The following is a 21368-nucleotide window of genomic DNA, read 5'->3' on the forward strand; positions in this document are numbered from 1 at the left end:
ATTTCATTTAATGTGAAATATTAAAAATAAATTTGAAAAACAAGACTTTGTGTGTGTCCATCGTTGTGAATTGACCCAAGCTAACTTTGTCATGCTTAACTTTTAGGTTCTTTTAGGTAGATAGTGGCCACAGAAGTTGAGTTGGATGTGGGATAGCCACTCCTTTACATCCTGATTACCAGGTTATAATGAAAACACGTCTTAGGCTAAATACTGCTGCATATTTAGACACTTATTAAAGAAACATTCATTAATAAAGCAGGCACAAAAGAGTTCAGTTGATAAGTTCATTGCAGTCCCAGCTTTTTATCTTTTTAGATTCTTGAACCAGCCTTATAAGAGGGGTTTACTTGAGGCAGACATGGCAACATTCTAGAGGTTTCTGTTATTTTTATGGCCAGGATCAGGTAACCAATAGGCCTCCTAAAGGAAGAGCTGTAAACCTAGGTACTATCTTTAAGGAAGTTGTGAACTACAGGCCTGAAAGGATTCTGATAACCTGTCCATACAAGGGTTGGAAATGTATTTGTAGACAGTCCACGTATCTTGAAACTTTTTTTTTTTTTTTTTTTTGCGGTATGCGGGCCTCTCACTGTTGTGGCCTCCCCCTTTGCGGAGCACAGGCTCCGGACGCGCAGGCTCCGGACGCGCAGGCTCAGCGGCCATGGCTCACGGGCCCAGCCGCTCCGCGGCATATGGGATCCTCCCAGACCGGGGCACGAACCCGTATCCCCTGCATCGGCAGGCGGACTCTCAACCACTTGCGCCACCAGGGAGGCCCTTGAAACTTTAATTTCACCAGTAAGAGCAACTTTTTGGTATCATGTTAGGCTACAAGCCACTATTCCCCAATAAATATCCCTGACAATTAGTATACTAATTAGTATATTAATTAGTATTAATTAATGTTAATTAGTATACTAATTACTAATACTAGCAAAACATTGGATACCAATCAAATTATGGATAAGAGATGTATTTGTAGCTGCCTTGAGAATGGGTTTCCTGGTTAGCATGCCAGCTAACCATCCCTCAGCTGCATTCTTAATAAGGGCAACTCCTAAAGTTGAAGTAGAAACAACATATATGCTGAAGTATTTAAAGTATTATAGATGACATATGTTAATACATGTTTTGAGAGTCTATATTAAAATATTGGATTTAGATTTCTTGATGCTTTTGAAGTTCTGCTTTTTAATTCTAAGACATGCACAGATAGCTCTTACATTACCCAGAAGATCTGTCAGCAGACAGTTATTAAGAGCTTAATATGTTTAAGACATGATGGAAGGTATAGAGGAGTAACAAGCCTTATCTTACAATCTGCTTGAGGAATGAAAAAGACACCTCGGTTGCTTTTGGGTTTTTTTTTTGTTAGTTTTTTTCAGGGAGGGAGAATTGAAGAGATAATGCTACTCTAGCAGAGCTCTACTGGTGCCTCTCATGTTCTTTCTAAAATTACTAGATGCTTCTCTTGTTTGGGGCCAGTGCAGTAATGGAAGTAGAAGTTTCACTGAGTTTGGAAGACTGTGATGAGCGGATTGTAGGAATCAGCAATAGACTGATAATGGGATACAAAAAGCTGTTCCAGGAGTCCAAACTCTTAAGGCTAGGAGTAAAATTGAGTTCTGTGTCAAGGTAGTATTAAAACAGTACACATGGATTTTGATATGTCTTCCAGGCTTTGTTTTTTTTCGGGGGGAGGTGCTGTTGGGTCTTCGTTTCTGTGCGAGGGCTTTCTCTAGTTGCGGTGAGCAGGGGCCACTCTTCATCGCAGTGCGCGGGCCTCTCACTGTCATGGCATCTCTTGTTGCGGAGCACAGGCTCCAGACGCGCAGGCTCAGTAGTTGTGGCTCACGGGCCCAGCCGCTCCGTGGCATGTGGGATCTTCCCAGACCAGGGCTCGAACCCGTGTTCCCTGCATTGGCAGGCAGATTCTCAACCACTGCGCCACCAGGGAAGCCCCTTCTTTCCCCTCTTTTTAATAGAAATGGAATCTGCATGTACCCATCCCCCAGCTTCAACAAACACATTTTGTTAATCCTACTTTTCCTTATCTATTCACCCCCCTTTTTTTTTTTTTTTGGCTGAAATATTTTAGAGAGAATCCCAAACATGCAATATAATATGACTGGTAAATAATTGAGGCTGCATCTCTAAGTGATAAGGACACTTAAAATTTTCATTCTGTAAGCTACACCAATATAATCACACTTAAAAATTGAATACTTTTGTATTATTTAGTATAGTCTATTCAAATTTCCCTTGTCTCAAAAATTTTTTTCTGTTAGTTGGTTGAGTCAGGATCTAAATAAGGTTTATACATTGCATTTGACTGTTACATCCCTAAGTCAATTTTAATCTCTACCAGTCACTGCCCTCCTCCCCCTTTTCATGCCATTTACTTGTTAGTAAATGTGATTGTTCGTCTAGTAGATTGTTCCACATTCTAGATCTGGCAGATTGCTTTTTGTGTGTTTTGTTTGACTTACTGTCCTATTCTGCAAATGTTCTATAAACTAACTGATGGCTGCAGAGTCTTCATTAGATTCAGGTTTGTTTGTTTGTTTTTTGCAAGCATAGTTGATGCTGCATATACCTCCTATTGTATTGCATCTGAGGCATATTATGTCTGGTTATCCCACTTTTAGTGATGCTAACATTAATCATAGTTTGGGTTCAGTTGTCAACCTGATGGCTTCGTTATCAAGTTCCCTATCAAACTCTCACCAGATGGTTTTAGCAGCTATTAGTGACTACTGCTGGATCCATTATCATATTGAGTTGTAAAACAGTAGTTTTCTAACTCTGCCATTCCTTCTGCATTTATTAGCTCGAATTCTATAAAGGAAAGCATTTCTTCATCACTTATTTGGGTACCTTGAGATAAGGTCTATTAAGGAAAGGCTGGGGAAATTGTGCGATTCATTCCTTTCTCAATCTTTAATGAATTAGTGCCCTAAAAAACTCCAAAGGTGATCAAGTATCACGAACTCATGATTTTTTAAATATATTTGTTTGAATATATGTGTTTAAATCAACACATCTTAAGCCTGTGTATAAGATTAAGTTTCATTGAAAGCCTCCTTGCTTTTAAAGAAATATTTTCACATAATTTAAAATAAAGACAAACTTACAGAGATGTTGTAAGAGTAATACAAAAAATTACTATATACCTTTTTCAAGGTACACCAGTTTTTGACATTTGGCCACACTTGTTTTATCATCCTTTCATCTTTTTCAAACCATCTGAAAGTAGGTTGCACACATTGTCTTTTTATCCCTAAATACTTAAGCACATATGTCCTAAGCATAAGGATATTCATTCTCTTATTAACCACAGTTCAGGTATCAAATTCAAGCATTGTTGTGTTTTGGCTTTTCCTTTTCCTTTTCTTCCTCAGATCTAGAATTTCTAAATGGTATTTAGAGGTCCCAGTGTTTTGGTTGTGTTTTCTGCTACTGAGTTATCCTTGCTTCTGGCTATTCAATAGGCAGAGTCAGGAAATACCTCCTTTAAAATTTTACTTTATTTTACTTAAATTCTTGGATTTTAATGTTTTTTACTTAGCTTGAAAATCTTGGTTTCTATCAACATTAACATAATTTAATTACCTATTTGATTTGTTTTACAACATATTTATAATGTTTTCAAAATAACAATACTGATATAAATAATAAGACCAATGAATGTAGTTGAGTCCTTTGTGACATTTTTTTGTCCTTAGAATATATTTCACAAGGATCAAAAATAAAAATACTGGTTTTAGAGTCAAATGAAGTGATTTTTTTATTTGGTTAAAGCATAATTGATTCATGTACAGTGAGGCTATTTTAATTGAGGTTTTAATTTTTAGAACTATACTTTCTAATCTAATTTTATTTTTAAATTATATGGAATATTTACTTGACTACAAAGTTGAAACTATATGAGAAGATGCATTCACGGAAGTTTTGTCTACATTTCCTTCTCTTTCACTCTTCATTTTTATTACTTTATAGGTAATCATTTTTATTAGATGCTTGTTCCATTATTTCATTTTGAAAAAATCCTTCCCCATTTCTTTATCAAAAAAATAGCATACTATAAAAACACTTTTTTCCACTTAAAATATTCTGGAGATTATGTCATGTTAATATATTAAGATAATTCTTAATCTTTTTTAAGATTACTTAGTACCTTGCTGTGTAGATATACCATAGGACTTTTATCTAGTCTTGTGCTGATGGACATTTGGGTTGTTTTTAGACTTTTGCATTTACAAATAATGCCACAATGAATTGCCTTGTGCATTTGTCATTTTGTGTTTTGAGCACATATTTTTTTGTTTTTTGGTGGTACGCGGGCCTCTCACTGCCGTGGCCTCTCCCGTTGTGGAGCACGGGCTCCGGACGCGCAGGCTCAGCGGCCATGGCTCACGGGCCCAGCCGCTCCGCGGCACGTGGGATCCTCCCGGACCGGGCCACGAACCCGTGTCCCCTGCATCGGCAGGCGGACTCTCAACCACTGCGCCACCAGGGAAGCCCCTGGGCACATATTTTTTAGAAGTAGAATTTCCGGGCTAAAGTGTAGATGATATGCAATTTTCCTAGATCATGCCTGTTTTAGTTCAGGCTGCCATAGGCTAAATACCACAGACTGAGCAGAAATTTATTTCTCACAGTTCTGGAGGATGGAAGTCCAGGACCAGGGTGCCAGCATGGTCAGGTTCTGGTGAGAGCTTCTTCAGGGTTGCAACTTCTGACAGCTTCTCATATCCTCACATGAAAGAGAGTAGAGAGGGGGAGTAAGCTCTCTCATGACTTTTATAAGGACACAAATCCCATTAATGAGAGCTCCATCTTCATGGCCTCATCTAATCATGATTACCTCCCAAAGAGCTCACCTAATACCAACACGGCAGCAGTGGGGGGCGGGGGGCGGGGGGGGGGTAGGGTTTCAGTATTTAAATGTCGAAGAAACACAAACCTCCCATCCATAACATTGCCCAATTCTCCCAAGACGTACCATTTTCCATTCCCATCAACAATAGAAAAGAGTACCTTATAGGCTGTTTTTGTTAGTTCACCTACGCAGGGTCCTATTAACGGGTAACACTTGGGGGCTTCTCCGGTGATGCAGTGGTTAAGAATCCGCCTGCCAATGCAGGGGACACGAGTTAGAGCCCTGGTCTGGGAAGATCCCACATGCCGCAGACCAACTAAGTCCATGCACAACTACTGAGCCTGCGCTCTAGGGCCCGCGAGCCACAACTACTGAAGCCCATGTGCCTAGAGCCCGTGCTCCTCAACAAGAGAAGCCACTGCAATGAGAAGCCCGCGCACCACATCGAAGAGTATCCCCTGCTGGCCGCAACTAGAGAAAGCCCACGCGCAGCAACGAAGACCCAACGCAGCCAAAAATAAATAAATAAAATAAATTTATACATTAAAAACAAGATAATACTTGGTTTCATGTTCTTTTTGGTTCAAATTATGTCTAATATTAAAATATAATTAAAGACATGAAAAACTTCTTATTTTTAGAGTACATGAAAAGTGCCTTAAACCTTATTGAGTAAGGCAGGATCTAAATAAGGATGAACCAATCACTTTTGTTGTCCTGATTAGAAAGAAAGTATTGGAAAGGATATTCTTGTGTGTGCCCTGAGGACAGTTAGAGTTTAAGTAAGCAGGGGTCCTAGAATCTAATAAAGTAGGTGTTTCCAATGAATAGTGGACTATGTCTCAAAAACTTTTAGAGCCAGATGGCAGATAAACTATTTTGGACTGTATCTGGTGGATAAACGATTTTGAGCAGGAACAAGATATGATATTTCATTATTATTTAGTATCTAGGAAAACTTAAGCTATTCACTTTCCTCCAACATTTTTACTTTTGCTTTATTTGTTTTTGCTTTTTAAACTAATTCATGAATTTAACTTTTTTTTTTTTTTACTTTTCTGATATTATAGTTTGTTCTGTGAGCTTATTTGCCACAGAAAGAGCAGTAATGGTTTTCAGTGTGAACTGAAAACTTCATTGTGAACTTGAAATCTTCACACAGAATTTATTCATCTCCTGCAGCAGCACTACTTACCTACTAATTTAATTTCTTAATAGAATATTGAGGACCTCCCTGGTGGTCCAGTGGCTAAGACTTCACACTCCCAATGCAGGGGGCCCGGGTCTGATCCCTGGTCTGGTAACTAGATCCCACATGCATGCCGCAACTAAGAGTTCGCATGCCTCAACTAAAAGATCCCTTATGCTGCAACTAAGAACCGGCGCAGCTAAACAAACAAATAAATAAATATTTTAAAAAATAGAATATTGAAAGAGGAGTCAACAGTAACTGTGGCAGGACTTCCCTGGTGGCGCAGTGGTTAAGAATCTGCCTGCCAGTTCAGGGGACACGGGTTCCAGCCCTGGTCTGGAAAGACCCCACATGCCACGGAGCCACTAAGCCCGTGCGCTCTAGAGCCTACGCTCTAGAGCCTGCGAGCCACAACTACTGAAGCCCACGTGCCTAGAGACCATGCTCCGCAACAAGAGAAGCCACCGCAATGAGAAGTCCATACAAGGCTTCCGCAAGGAAGAGTAGCCCCTGCTCGCAGCAACTAGAGAAAGCCCGCGCGCAGCAATGAAGACCCAACACAGTCAAATCAAAAAACAAAAACAAAAACAAAAATAACTGTAGCAAACACTTTCATGGTGTTTACTGTGTGCTGGGCACTACGTGCTATAATAATAATTCATCAAATCTTCACTGCAACCTTATGAGATATATTCTATTATTATCTTCATTTTACAGTTAGCAAACTGGGAACAGAAGAGTTAAGTAATAGGACCAAAGCCACACAACTAATGACAGAGTCCAAATTTGGACCCAGGCAATTTGGTTTCAGAGCCTAGGCATTTAACTACCATACTCTTGCCCCTAATTGACATCAAGGAAATCAGTAGTCGAGAACTGATGGTAATAAAGAGAATCCAGTGGTAATGTGATCACGTAACACGATTCACCTCAAAAGTCTGAAATTCCATTATTTTTTTCCTAGGTGAAAAATGTCAATCCTGAATTAAGTCTTCTGGCATTTCCATAAACTCTCTAGGGACAGGAATTCCTAACCCTTTTCAAAGAAGAGCTGAAGAAAGCAGAGAGGAGGCCAGAAACATGAGGGTTGTGGAAGTAATGAAGAAATCCCAGAAGTCAATTTACAGGTATAATTTGAGCTGAGTTGTTGTTGGCAGAGAGCATAGTCAGCTTCACCAAGGACAACACCATTGTATGTTATCCCCAAGCTATTAGTGCTTATAGTGTCATAGAACTGAGGGAAAATTGTACTTGCCTTGCCCAAATTTTAAAGGCCAGAAAGTTCAGGAATGGGTCTTGCTCCGTCCTTTACATTCTATACTGGGGAGCTTCTGCCACCTAGTGTTCATATAGAAAATGGTAAGAGTTTAGAATCACCAATCCTGTCCCTCCACAAGTGCAGGAGTATTTAAAGAAGACTGGTCTCAATGGCTGTCTCATTTTTTTCTCAAGTTATCTTCCCTCCAATGAGAATTAGAAAATATTTGATATTATTAATTCTTTGTGGAAGAAAGAATTAATAGAAAGAAAGAGCTTCAGCTACAATAAATTTCTTTTAAAATTTGATGGGGTTTGAAATTTGTTTTATCTTTAATTTTAGGATTTATAGCTTTCTAATGGAAATTAAAAATGGTTAGGCTTTGAAGTTAGACGTAGAGGCAATAATGAAACAGACAGAAAGGGGACAGGGCACAACCTTTAAAAGAATGACATAGCCATTGAGGACACAACAAAAACTGGTTGGAAACAACTAGGTCCAAGATGGCAGAAGATTCAGCTTCCAGTAGAACTTGAGCCTTATTATACATTCATTGTAACGTATTAGCATGCTAAATGACACACCCACAGGCACCATGACCGTTCTGAGACCAACCATAAAAGGCCAAAAAGTGAGTGGTGGCCCAATTCCTGGAAATCTCCACCCTTTCTCCAAAATAGTTGGAATAATCCTCCCACTCATTAGCCTGTGAAATTATCCAGCTGATAAAAACTAACCACCCCATATTTTGGGGTCTCTTGCCTTCTGAGATGGCCCACACTCTGTCTGTGGAGTGTTTTTCTCCCAAGGCTGTTCTTGCCTTTTGAGATGGACCACATTCTATGGAATGTGTATCTCTCTAAATAAATCCACTTCTTACCTATCACTTTGTCTCTCACTGAATTCTTTTTGTGACAAAACATAAAAAACTTGAGCATCATTAAGTCCTGAGACCTGGTGTGTGATCTCAATTAAAATGCAGTGGTTCAAGTCCCAATCTGAGTTGTGCGGTTTCAATAGGACCTTACAATTGCCTTTGATATCACAAGTTAAACAATCTGTAGTCTCTTTCCTCCAAAACCTCCTCCAGGGATGCTAGGTAGCAACCGGGAAAGGACTGTTTCAAAGACCTCACAGCAGTTGTCTGTAGAACCATCCCTCCTCTACTCAGAGCCTGAGGTGCTCACCCTGCCATAGTATTTCCCTCTGTAGAGTCATCATTGATTGACTCACTGTTCCCCCTTTTTAGACATGTGCATACCTCCAGGGCAGAAATCATTTCTAATTCTATTAGCAAGTAGTGGATATTAAGTATGTATTAAATGGATGCTGCAGAGAAAGTATGTCTGCTATTAACTTGTTCCAGATTGTAGCCCTCAAATCAAGCTTAGCCTGCTTGGGCAAAGATTTCCCTAACCAGCTAACCATTTCATTTAAGCTTTAACCTGGTGTCTTTTTGACCTGAGCACAAATCAACTCTCCTGTGTTTCCTGCCTTCACTCCTCTTCTCCTTTCCTTCCTTCCCATATGTTGGGTATGCAGAACTATTTATCGTGCTGGTTTCCCCCCCTTCACAAACTCTCTCAGCCAACTTTTTCCTACTCTACTCTTAAAGCAAGCTAATTATGCTCAGTGTACTTTGATTTTTCTTTGTTACACTTTCTGCTAGATTAACAGGGAAATACAGAAAATCTATTTGGTTGTATCTGTTTGGGGACAGTCTATACCATCAGGGTCTTCTTGCTTCCCAACTCTGGCACCTGGGATACTAGTTTTGAAATGTAGGTAGAGGAACATAAAGGAATGACATCTTTCATAAAATAGAATAATGAGTTCTTGAAGATTTGAGACAATAAAAGTATCTGAAGGCAAGTGTCCAGGTAGAAAGAAATGTCTGAACAGGTGACCATTGCAGTTTTCTTCAGAGTCTCACTTTCCTGTACACATTTTGTCAAGCTGATTACTTCTATCACCTCTATGCTGGCCCCCAGGAGTATACACTTCTTTCTTCAAAGCCCGAACTCCTTGGTTCTTGGTTTTCTTCAGTACTGTGGAGCCATGCTGGACTTTTCAAAAAGTCTTTACCAGTATGAACCAATGATTATAATTGGGTGGAGAAATCGTGGATGATCATTTTCTTCTTTACAGTTTTTTGGGTTTATTGATTTCTTACTAATTTATGTATTATTTTTATAATCATCTGAAAAATTAGACTTTACAAAATTCAAAGGGAAAACAAGCAAGTAATAAAAATATAGCTAAGCGTACAAACAGCAGGTTTCTAATTTTACCACACTGTTGTCTGCACAACTCATAGGCTCCCCAAGCTCTTGTTCCATACCACATTATTTTTGAGGGCCTTACCAGAGTAGCTCACTTTTTCATTTTCAGTGGTACTCTTTTTTTTTTTTTTTTTTTTTTGCGGTACGCGGGCCTCTCAGTGTGGCCTCTCCCACTGCGGAGCACAGGCTCCGGACGCGCAGGCTCAGCGGCCATGGCTCACGGGCCCAGCCGCTCTGCGGCATGTGGGATCTTCCCGGACCGGGGCACGAACCCGTGTCCCCTGCATCGGCAGGCGGACTCTCAACAGTGGTACTCTTTTTGATACCTTATAGACCTCATTGAGAAAACAATGGATGGACTGTGGAACTGGTTGCTCTTTGAGGGTAAATAATTTTATATGCTCAGGTAGATATCAGCATATAAAGAAATCTTCTAGCTACAGAGCCCTCCCCACCAACTTCCTCAACTTCCCAGAAATAAAGTAAAAGGTTGTTTTTCCTGAGATCAAATTAAATTTGAAGTTAAAGGCTGTCCAGTTGACCAGACAGTGAACCCTGGGCCAGTTGGGTGGGTAGGAACCCTGTTTGTTAGTAAGGCATCAAGTGGTTAAAATGAACTTTAAAAGCTATGTGATCTTAACTTTTGATTTTAACAAAGGAAGGTGAGAAGAATATAAATGTTTACAGTTTAGTAGTAGTAATTGCAGTCATTTTTTTTTTTTTTTTTTTTTTGCGGTATGCGGGCCTCTCACTGTTGTGGCCTCCCCCGTTGCGGAGCACAGGCTCCGGACGCGCAGGCTCAGCGGCCATGACTCACGGGCCCAGCCGCTCCGCGGCATGTGGGATCCTCCCAGACCGGGGCACGAACCCGTATCCCCTGCATCGGCAGGCGGACTCTCAACCACTTGCGCCACCAGGGAGGCCCCAATTGCAGTCATTTTTACATGAACTGTATACCTTTCCTGCTTAGGTATAGTGCATTACAATTATTGTCAAATAATTAAATGTTATTAATTCATTTAATTATAAAACTAAACTGTTGATATATGCTCAATACGTACAGCTTATTATGTGTCACAGTAGTCATCTGCTTATATAGCTTAGTTGTTTGCTCATACTCTTAAGAATGAAATAGAACCTAGGATTCACCCTAGTAAGCATGCCTGTGGTGGTGATCTTTGTTCCTCTTTCTCTTTGATTGGATCCGATCCAGTGACAATGCCTCAGATGTTAAGTCAACCCTAATAATGAGAAGCTACTTTGAAAGATAAATCTAAGATTATTTGTTAAGTTTTGGGGGGGGGGGCGGGTAAAGCTTCTTCGGCTGAAGAAAGGTTGGAGACTTCTTAAATGTTGGAGATTTCCCCTTAAGTTTGCTTTATTTGTTCTTTATCTCCCTTTGATTGAGGTGAGGGTTTTAGAATCATTTCTGTTCTCCCCATAGGTATAGTTGTGATTTGTGGCACTTTGATTAAAAATATATTCTGATTATTCCCTCGTATCTTTTGCCCATCGCCACCCCCAGCATTCCGATTTCTCTGTTTATGGTTATAAAAAATTTTCCATACCCTCACCTTTACATTTTGTGACAATCTTGTTTACTTCATATTTTTTCATCTCTTTTCTACTCACTATTTGGTCAGCAGGGAATAATTTCTTCAATTACCACCATAATAGCAAAATACCTATTATCCTTAAATCCAAACCATCTGGGGTCCAGAAGGCATACTTAAATTTCATTACACATTAATTCCGTTACTGATATGAGCTACTGCTTAAGTAATTTTTAAAAAGATCTGAAAAGGTCATTAGTAATAGAGAATCTAGGAGACTTGCCTGTACATGAAAGAGGTATAAAAAATATTTTTTATTAGCATGTTCAAGGTAGTCAAGATATTAACAAACATTTTAATCCTCACAACAACCCTGTGAGGTAGGTAAGTCATTGTTTTGTGACAAACTAGTATTAATCCAAATAAAGTGCAATTCATAAAAGAATAAATCTGCATCCGGAATAATTTTGTTAATGATACCATTTATGTATATGCTAATATTTGTGTTTTTGTATACTTTGATTCATGCAGTTGATTCATGCAGTAAGGTGTCCCCAGAAAAGTTTACTATAATCAAATCCTATTTAAATACATGTGGGAACAATTTAAATAAACTCTGGGGTGAATTTTTTAATAAAATAGATCACTATTTTGAGCAAATACTATGAATGTTCCTTTTTTACACAAAATAAAAAGGCATTCTCATCAACATTGCCCTCACATTAATTCATTCTTCAGTAAGTTATCTCAACATGGCACCAATGCAATGTAAGACTTAATTTATTGAAGTAAACCTTAGCAATTTGGTATATGGCAGTGAACTGTGTTGCTGTGTAGAAATCTCCAAATATATTGCGTTCAAACTCAACCCAAAACCTAGGATGGACTATTTATTGAAAACACTAAAATAAATGATGATAGATTTCAAAAAGTATTTTCCCTTGAGAACATAACTTATTTTTTTCCTTTAAATTGCAAAAGGAAAAGAGATCTTAGGGTCTTTGAAAAGAAACATAATATTCTGATAACTATAAACTTCTGGTGATTTATATTACAAATCAAAGAAAGCCTCATGTTATCAATTTACTACTTATAAGGGAGCAAACAGATGTTATCCCCAAAATTTACGTATTTTTTCCTCTGTGCCAATATGACTTACTAGGAAGAGAAATACAGTTGACCCTTGAACAACATGGTTTGAACTGTGTGGGTCCACTTATACGTGTATTTTTTTCAATAAATACATACTACAGTACTACATGATCTGAGGTTGTTTGAATCCGAGGATGTGGAACCACAGATATGGAGGGATGACTGTAAAGTTACATGGGGATTTTTGACCACGTGGGGGGTCAGGGCCCCAGCCCCCGAGTTGTTCAAGGGTCAACTGTATTCCCAGGCACCCATTTTCTCTTAAATCCATATTTAAAGTACATTTCCATTATTCATCCAACATTAGTAAACATAGAGTTTGCCTAGCATTTTTTTATAATTGTCTTATCTGCAAAATAAACTTTTACTAGAGAACTCCTATTACATTTAATTTAAACAGTTAGATTAGTTATATAATTTATCTGTAACAATAACTTTAAGTTTGGGAGCTTAGTTAAGTTAAAATCCACTTAGTTAAGTTAAAATTTAACTTAAATTTAAGTTAAAATTTAAAGTATTAAAAGGTTTTTAATACTTTAACAAGTGGTTAAAGTAATTTACCATTACAAAGAAATAACTGAAGTCCAGAAAAACATTCTCACCAAAGTATTTTAACAAACTGTTGCAGGAACATTAGGCAAATCAACAGATAAAATAGACTAAGCCATCTATAAGTTGTACATTCAAATCCATACTAGATCCAGTAGTGCACTTTGGATTATAGTGAGGTAGGGCAAATAAACACAGTCAGATACATTTTGAACTGTTAAATTTATATAAACTGAAAATTGACTTATACCCAGGTTTTATTTGGATATCCAAAAAGAAAAACTGAGAATTCAAATGATGAAGTATTTTCTCGGATTCAAAGACAGAACTGTTAAAAACCTTTGAGGTACATATACAAAGTCTACAAGATATATTTTATTTCAACATAAAATATGCTTGTATAAAAATAACCTGGGATATAGAAAAAAGAAATACAAACATTTTTGCATAGATTCTCTATATACCTGGGGCTAAACACTAGATAATACACCTCTGAAACTAATATAGCTGAACTATTTCCTTGGATACCAAGTATATACAAAATAAAAGCCCTTCATCTGGGGGAGCATGGGAAGGAGGGAAAACAATTTAATTTAGCATCAGTCTATATTTATTTTTCTGTTGCTCGGATATAAACTAATGATGACAAGAGGAGAAACTCTGGGGGTTTATTTAACAAAATTAAATTCACATTTCTGAGGCCATCATAGTGCATCCAATGTCCATCAATTTGAAAAGCTGCAGAATAATGATGTTCCTCTTTGTTAAACAGTGTGGCACCTTCCAACAAATACCTGCAAATTAAATGACAAAGTGTAGCAGAAAATCACAATACTTTGTTCTTGAGAAAAACATTCCCTAAATTCTTAACTAATAAAAAACTGGGATTATTTACATTCTGTTCTCTGTAAAAGATATCCATCTGTAAAAATCATGTATTATAATTGGTAATTTGGAGAAAGATGTTTAAGAATTTTAAAAACTGATATAATTTAAGAATTTTTAAAAGCATATTTTAACAGATTAACCCATAATCTGCATGGTTCTGTTATATAAGAGAAAACACACACAAGAAAACTTTTAAGGCAAAAAGTTAAAAGAACACTGTATGTCCTAATTTGTATGTAGATATCTTAATCTAATGATGACAGTAACATTTTATGTTTAAATGATGACCTCATACTATACACTACTTTGACTTGAAATACAAGTAATAGCCAACCAGAATTTACTGACTATTTACTATCTCTCAGGTACTAAACACTTCACATGTGCTATCTTATTAAATCCTCACAATAATGGCACCAGATAGATACTGTTATCTCTGTTCAATAGATAAGAAAACTGATGTGTAAACTGTTTGTTACTGGCTCAAGGTCACATAGCTTGTAAGGTAGGGCTATTCCATAGTCTATTCCATAGTCTAAGCACCTAACCACTATGCACACTGCCAGCAATGACTCCCTGCAGTAGATTCTGACCTTATCCAGGATACATAAATTTAGAGACAGCTATGACTTTTCCAACAATACGTATTTTCCTTAAGGGCTACTCAAAATCATGATAGAATAGCAAAAAAATATAGAAATAAATTTATTTTTTACTAGTTTTATAAAACAAACAAAAAAACACATACTTGTGATCACATAAATCCAAGTAATAGGGTACATATGCCAGATCTTCAGATTTCCAATGCTGCATATTTAAGACAACAAAAGGGGGTGCCCCGTGGCAGAACACTCGTTGGGAAAATTCCCTTAAGCCACCACACCTAAAATTGAAAATAGGCATGAACTTTACTACGCTTGGGATAAAGCTGCCTTTTATCACTCTGGGTTGCCTTTATTACATAATTTCATAATAAGCATAATTATCTATTTTAGGTATGGGTATATATCAACAGTATGGCTATATTAATACCTTATATGCCTAATTCCGAGAGTTAATAAACTTTGAGATTCTCTATATAGGAAATGATACTTTTAAAACTCCAGGAAAGGCTAGCTATGTTTATCTAAGCTTATAAAAACATGTATCTTTTAGACTGATAGAAAAGTTTTTATTTGTAAATACATTTTTCTTTCTCTAGGCTGGTTTCAAACGGGAATAATGGCAGAGAGGGAATAAGATGACTCTTACAGTCTTCTTTAGACTGGATGAAATTCCCTAATTGCTTCCTTTTGCCATTAGGATGAAGCAAATTCTGTTTTCTTAGCAGTATCAGGTATTAAGCATATGGATCAGAATAAAACAAACACAATTATACAGTAAAATCTCGATTAACCGGAATGCTCAGGGCACAGTATTTTGGTTAAAAAACACTGACTAAACTAAGTTACCAGAAAACCATTTTGTTTCAGTATTTGTTGCAAAAATACACTAGTTCACTTTCTGGACTTAAGTACAATTAACTGAAGGTATTTTATTCTTTCCTTCTTTTGTAATTAATTAGGTGTAGGATCACCCTTCTAAATATTAATTCTCATTGCACAATACTGTAGATATAAAAATTGTTGAGACTGGGATGAATATGTTCTGCCCCTTTGGATTTCCTTTTCCTTTTCTTTTTTTTTTTTTAACCACGTTGAACTTTTTGGTTGTCATTTACCTCTTTCTCCTAAATGAGGAGTGCAGAAAAATATCCAGTTAATTGAGGGTCCCGATTAGCTGTGTTCCGGTTAACCAAGGTTTTATTGTACCTACTCAGCAGTGGGGAAAAAAAGAAAAGGCATTTGCTTTGTATTCATCAAGTAACTGTAGTATTATATTCTATATAGTGATATTGATAATGACAACACAGCATAAAATGGCATAGTAAACTAGAAGGTGTTAAGATTCCAAAACTATTAGGCTTTCTAAACACTTATGAGTTGCTATTTCATAAAATATTAATATCAAAGAACATACCAGTACAGGTTTCTTCATAATAAAACATACAAATACTTTCATCTTAAATGTCTATCATACACTCACCCACACTCTTCACACAGTTCAATCCTGGAACAGAATAACTCATCCACAGCCAGTCGTATCAAGTTTCCATGTGGAATTTCTTGGGGAGGACTACAACAATTGCAAAATGCATGTAAGAACTGCTTCAATATTTTATATGTAAATACATTATTAGGATAACAAATTTTACAGGTCATTCATTATTAGAAAACCACATATCAAAGTATAACCTCTGTTATTCATCTTTGTATTTCTTATAGACAGCATAGAAACCAGTTGAACTTAATAAACATTAATGCATGAAGCTTTCAAGAAACATTAAATCTTTCTGTAAACTGATCCTGAAACAGGCAGTCGTTACTTTAAAAATTTCCGAGAGGATTCAATAGAGTGGATTCTGGTCTTGACGGAAGAAAGCAGGACCCAGAATTAGGAGAGTAGCTGCTTAGTTACCTGACTCAATGCAAGTTACAGCCATTGTTGGCCTCAGTTTCCTGATTTGTTAAAAAAAATTTTTTTCCTACATACTTCAGAGGTTGTTTTAAACATAGGATTAAAAAACAGGCAAAAGACTTAAAAAGTTATATAGAGTATAATGAAAAATATTTTATTGAGAAGCATAAAATACTAGTATTAATATAGGATTGTAAATATTTCATTATAGTTTCAAAATATATACATGTAAAAAGAAACTAGTTTTTTAAAAACAAGGCAAATTTCTGAAACACTTTTTTGAGTCCATTATGATTTAGAGTAACAATATTTTCCCCTGATTTCAAAACCAACATCATCATATCAGCAATACAGGAAAATGGACAAAGTGTATTTCAGAACAAGAGAGACATTAATTGGTAGACCCTAAAAAAAATAACATATCTTCAGCTTTCCCTAAGTAGCATGATGTTATAATACAGTATTAAACTAAATATGCTATACAGAACGTGTGAATTTAATAAGTTCAGGTATGTGACATACATTCCCAAAAGGGAGCAAATCTATTAGGCTGTTTTTCTGGACCACAGGGCCAAGTAGGCTTTCTGACAACAATGTGTTTGCTTCTGTTTTTCTGGACCACAGGGCCAAGTAGGCTCTCTGACAACAATGTGTTTGGGTCTGTTTTTCTGTCCTGTTTTTTTTTTTCCCCCCCACTGGCAATTATCCCTTTTCTTGCTCATGTCCCCTGGGGGCATTAATGTTTCCCAATACTCTACTAGGGCTTGCCAGTTTGGCCTTCCTCCCTGTCATTTACCAGCTTGGAGGTCTTTCTTCTCTCCGAAAGCCAAAAATACTCAGCAAGCTATCAGAACCTTTCTAGCCAATGAAAAATTCCTCACATCCAGGTCCTCTTCAGGTATTAACATTCCAAGTTTGGGGTTCCTGTCTCTAATTATGCCCTGGCTATGACATGGAGTACTTCCAATCTTCCTGTTCATGTAGAACTAGCCTACCTGACAGAGATCCATTCAGAGTGAAACATCCCAATATAGTATTAAGTGTTGTTCAAGAGGCTAAATTTGTGACACAAGGAATTAGTTATCTTCACAGTCATATTAGTAAATTCTGAGCAAGAGGAAAACATTTTGCATACTGAATAGTTCATTACTTTGCAAGTGAAATAGTTATCAACTGGTTTTGTAAAGTAAATTCTGAGATGTTTGGATGTAATAGAAGAGTTACATTTTTGTCATGGGACCTAATAAAGAGTCTTGCATTTGCGTGGTTGCTTTATGTGTAAGTTGTTACACAGGTCTGTACTTTAAGAAGTACTTTGACTATATCTATCTACCTACCTCCCTATCTCTATATATATCATTCATTATAAAAAAGTATACTATTTTTGCTAAAAGTGACAAAACAGACTTTAGAGCAACTTACTTTATATTAATTGTGCGCTGCTGATCTTCCTGCACTCGAGTTGGGCATCGCCAGTTGGAACAGTAACTCTCTTGTATGGTCGACATGAGATTTTCAAGATTTTTTGTAAAATTATCATGCTCATTCCCAAACAAATCAATTATTAATGAAGCTTTATGAACTTCAGATTTGTATTGCTGTTTTTCCATTTTGTCCCAAATCCAAAGTAGCTTCACAGTTGTAAAACTGTAGGTGTCCATTAAATAAAGAAAACAGTCTATAAACTCTCTACCTAAATGAAGAGAGAGTTCCCTGGGGAAATTTTCATTTTCATTGAGAATAACATACAATAACATCAAGAATCCATCTATGGTGCAGGTATTTTTCAGTCTTATTTCAACATAGAGTGGTGTACAGGATACTGCTTTGCGGCCAGCTTTGATAGTAAAAACACCTCCCCAAGGAAGAACAGGCCTCCAAAATGAGCGATCTTGGTTATAGTTATTTTTAATTGATGCTTTGATCTCTTCAAACAGTGTCTTCATCCTGCATTTTAAAAGTTTAAGATAGTACTTATGAATTTGACTTTATATTTTAAATGCATGAGATATGTTTAAATGAAAATAAAGGTATCTAAAGATTCAAATTAAATTTGATTAGCTGGACCCCCAATGTAACAAAAAAATTTAAAACAAGCTATGAGCCATTTTTGGGCAAACTGCATGGTCTCTGGAAAGACCATTTAAGAAGCTGCAACCTTTTCTTGAGGTATGGAATGGTCATTTGATAGGCCTTTATATTAATTATATTGCAGATTTTATCAGTCATAGAGGAAAACCCTGTAATAAAAAAATCCTAAATAAAAATAAAACTATTTAAAGATACAGTCTAAATTTGGTGGGTGTATTCCTAATGTAAACCTCTTCCTCCCCTCAAAATATAAGCTGTACTTCATTTTCTTGATAATATCTGTGGCTCCACTTATGAAATTGATAATGGAATTCTTTGTTGGGCTACAGAATAATGACCAACTGGCTTTGAAAGACAACATATGAAGAGTAATTGTGAGAACTTAATTGAATAGTAGCACAGCTAAAACAAAAATCATTTCTATGCACTTTGGGATTTTTACTTGAAATTTAGGACCATACTAGATACCCTATAATTTTAAATACAGAGGCCGTGCTGGGAAGAGCTGATTCAGAACTTGATAATTATCTTGATTCCTCTCTGCATGTTTTGGGAATGAACTGAGGTGTCCTCCCTATTTAAACTGGTACCTATCTTTCCCCCAAACTTGAGGATAGCTAAGCACTTGGTTTTAACGTCATTGACAGTATTCTAATAAACATATTGGTGTCATATGTATGTTATATAAAGCAAAATTGAAAAAAATTAAAGAATGAGGTCCTAATGAAACTGAATTGAAAAAAATTACTTTACTTTATTTGGGACAAACACATGTCTAAACTAAAAACATCACAGGGTTTTCCAGTATGTTTCATCCTTCCGTTTTCATGAAAACGGGAAGCACCTGAGGAATAGGAACAGAGAAATTAGTGACTGAGGTCAGGGTCTTACTTTGTCTTTTCAAGTGCCACCATCCTCCCAAGCACAATAGGAATCCAACACTCAGTGTTGCAGACCTATGTGTTTTGTGTGAAAAAGTAAGTTCAAACCGATTTTGTAACACTAGCAGACTAAAAATTCAGTTTTACCACACACACAGAGTATTTTTGACTTAGGCAAGATACTGTGGACTCTAAAATATTCAACACTATATTTAGCCTGAAGTGTAGATGTTTATATATAGTTGGTAACATGTGGGCTCTAGTTAACCACTTAGGAATAAGAGGGAGTGGAAAATTTACAGCCTAGGAAACACAAACTCAGTTTCTTCTAAATGAAGAAGAAATGCTTCAGAGCATATTTTTTAAAAATCACAAGGCATTTACATACTTTAAAAATGAAAATAACTTTCTTCATGGTTTGACTGATTCCTGTTGCATTTTAAAGAACTCTGTAGCAAGGTCATATGATTAAGAGCCCAAGTTCAGATTCCTAAATGTTGCACTGGAAAGGAACTGTAAATTTCTGTAGTATTTTTTTGCCAAATTATCTTTTATACATGACCAAATGAGTAACTATAGCTCTGTAAAGCAAGTTACACTCTAAGAGAATTAAACTACAATTATATATATATATTAAAAAATATATACACATACATAAAATGAAACTAATTTCTTTAGGCTTTTTCTGGGGGGAAAAAAGGAGGTAAGAGAGGATGGAAAGAATTAGAAGACAGTGTAGCTTCTGCAGTACCGTGGTGATTTGTTACAAAGTAAATTACAAAAAAAAAAAAAAAAAAAAAAAAAAAACCGGCTAAAAGAGATAGAAAAATGGCTGCAAAGAGCTTTACTTAAAATTGTCTTAAGTTTTGGCCACACCGTCAAAAACATCGTTTAGAAGCCCTGGAGAAGGTATTCTGCTGGCTTTCCCCCCCTGCCTCAACAGGCCCTCCAGTTTGAATAAATCTGGAAAACTCCCTGGACTTCTATTTCCTTGGCAAAATGACACATTTCTTCTGCAGTCGTTTCCAGGGGTGACAATCTGTACTCCACGCAGGTCGTGAGGACCAGACCATTTGCCCAAGGCATTGAGTGCCGGACGCCCTAACAGCTCGGGGGTCCCAAGGGTACCCTCCCGAGTCAGCGCCCCAAAATAATCTGGAAAACGGCCCTGAGCTCCCCCTCGAAGCAGCTCCGGGCTGGGCGCAAGGACTGGCTGGGGGCGCGGTGGGCGCTCACCTCCGCCCCCCGCACTCCGGCCACGCCCACCCCGCCCCGGGCCCGCAGCACCGGGGAAGGCCTGGCACTGAGGGCTGGCCGCGCACGGCGGGCGGGTCCCCGAATCTGGAGCAGGTGAAAGGGCTGGGCGTCACCTGCCCGCCTCCAGGCAGTGGCCCGATGAGCGCCTGGGACTGCGGGTAATGGGCGGGAGGGCCGGGCCGCGGAAGGCGTTCTCACACCGGCCAGTCTCCGTCCACCAGGAAGCCGACTTTTCGTACCTCCCCGGGGACCGAAAACCGCCGGTGCTCCCGCACCCGTCGCCGCCGCCGCTTGCTCATGGAGAGCCCGTGCCGCCGCCGCCTCATCTATTAGAACCTCCGGCAGTCTCGGCCTCCCCCGGCGTGAGCGCTGGGCCCCGGCACAGCCTCCATCGCACTCGCCGCGGCGGCAGCCACAGCAGCTCCAGCGCCCAGGCCCGATCCGACCGGACCCACGGAGCCAGGACCGCGGGACGCGTAGCTTCTTATTACGGAGGGAGAGTCGGCCTGACCTCCGCCCCCCTCCCCCCAGCCCCCAGTCCCCAGTCCCCAGTCCCCAATCCCTAGTCCCCAGTGTCCAGTGCCAGTGCCCAGCAGCCTGACGGTGCTGCTGCGCAGGCGCGAAGACGCCCCTGCCAAAAGTCCGTGTGTTGGGTGTATATACAGCTTTCGTATTCGCCCAATGGGAACCAGGATCAGGTGCATGGGGCGGGACCTCGCGGAGAGGGGCGGTGTTCCAGTGTTAGAAAGTGGGTGGGGCAGCCGGAAGTGGGCAGAGTTTGCACGGAGGCGGAACTTTGTTGGCAAACCTGCTTGGCTTCTTAAGGCTTGTAACGTTTTAGGACTTGGCTTGATTTTGGTTTG

General features: G+C 38.3%; 1 protein-coding gene across 1 annotated transcript; it reads right to left on the reverse strand.

Moving 5' to 3' along the window:
* Positions 1 to 13342: 13342 nt before the first annotated feature.
* Positions 13343 to 21007, reverse strand: C4H14orf28 (chromosome 4 C14orf28 homolog). The gene is made up of 5 exons (XM_060098133.1): positions 20745 to 21007; positions 17699 to 18223; positions 15845 to 15934; positions 14508 to 14642; positions 13343 to 13665 (listed from the first exon to the last, which is right to left on the reverse strand). The coding sequence occupies exons 2-5, from the start codon at positions 18220 to 18222 to the stop codon at positions 13482 to 13484; spliced, it is 933 nt and encodes a 310-aa protein (XP_059954116.1). The 5' UTR covers position 18223; positions 20745 to 21007; the 3' UTR covers positions 13343 to 13481.
* Between the last annotated feature and the right edge of the window lie 361 nt (positions 21008 to 21368).

This window comes from Mesoplodon densirostris, chromosome 4, assembly GCF_025265405.1.
Source record: "Mesoplodon densirostris isolate mMesDen1 chromosome 4, mMesDen1 primary haplotype, whole genome shotgun sequence".
Taxonomy (NCBI): Eukaryota; Metazoa; Chordata; class Mammalia; order Artiodactyla; family Ziphiidae; genus Mesoplodon; species Mesoplodon densirostris.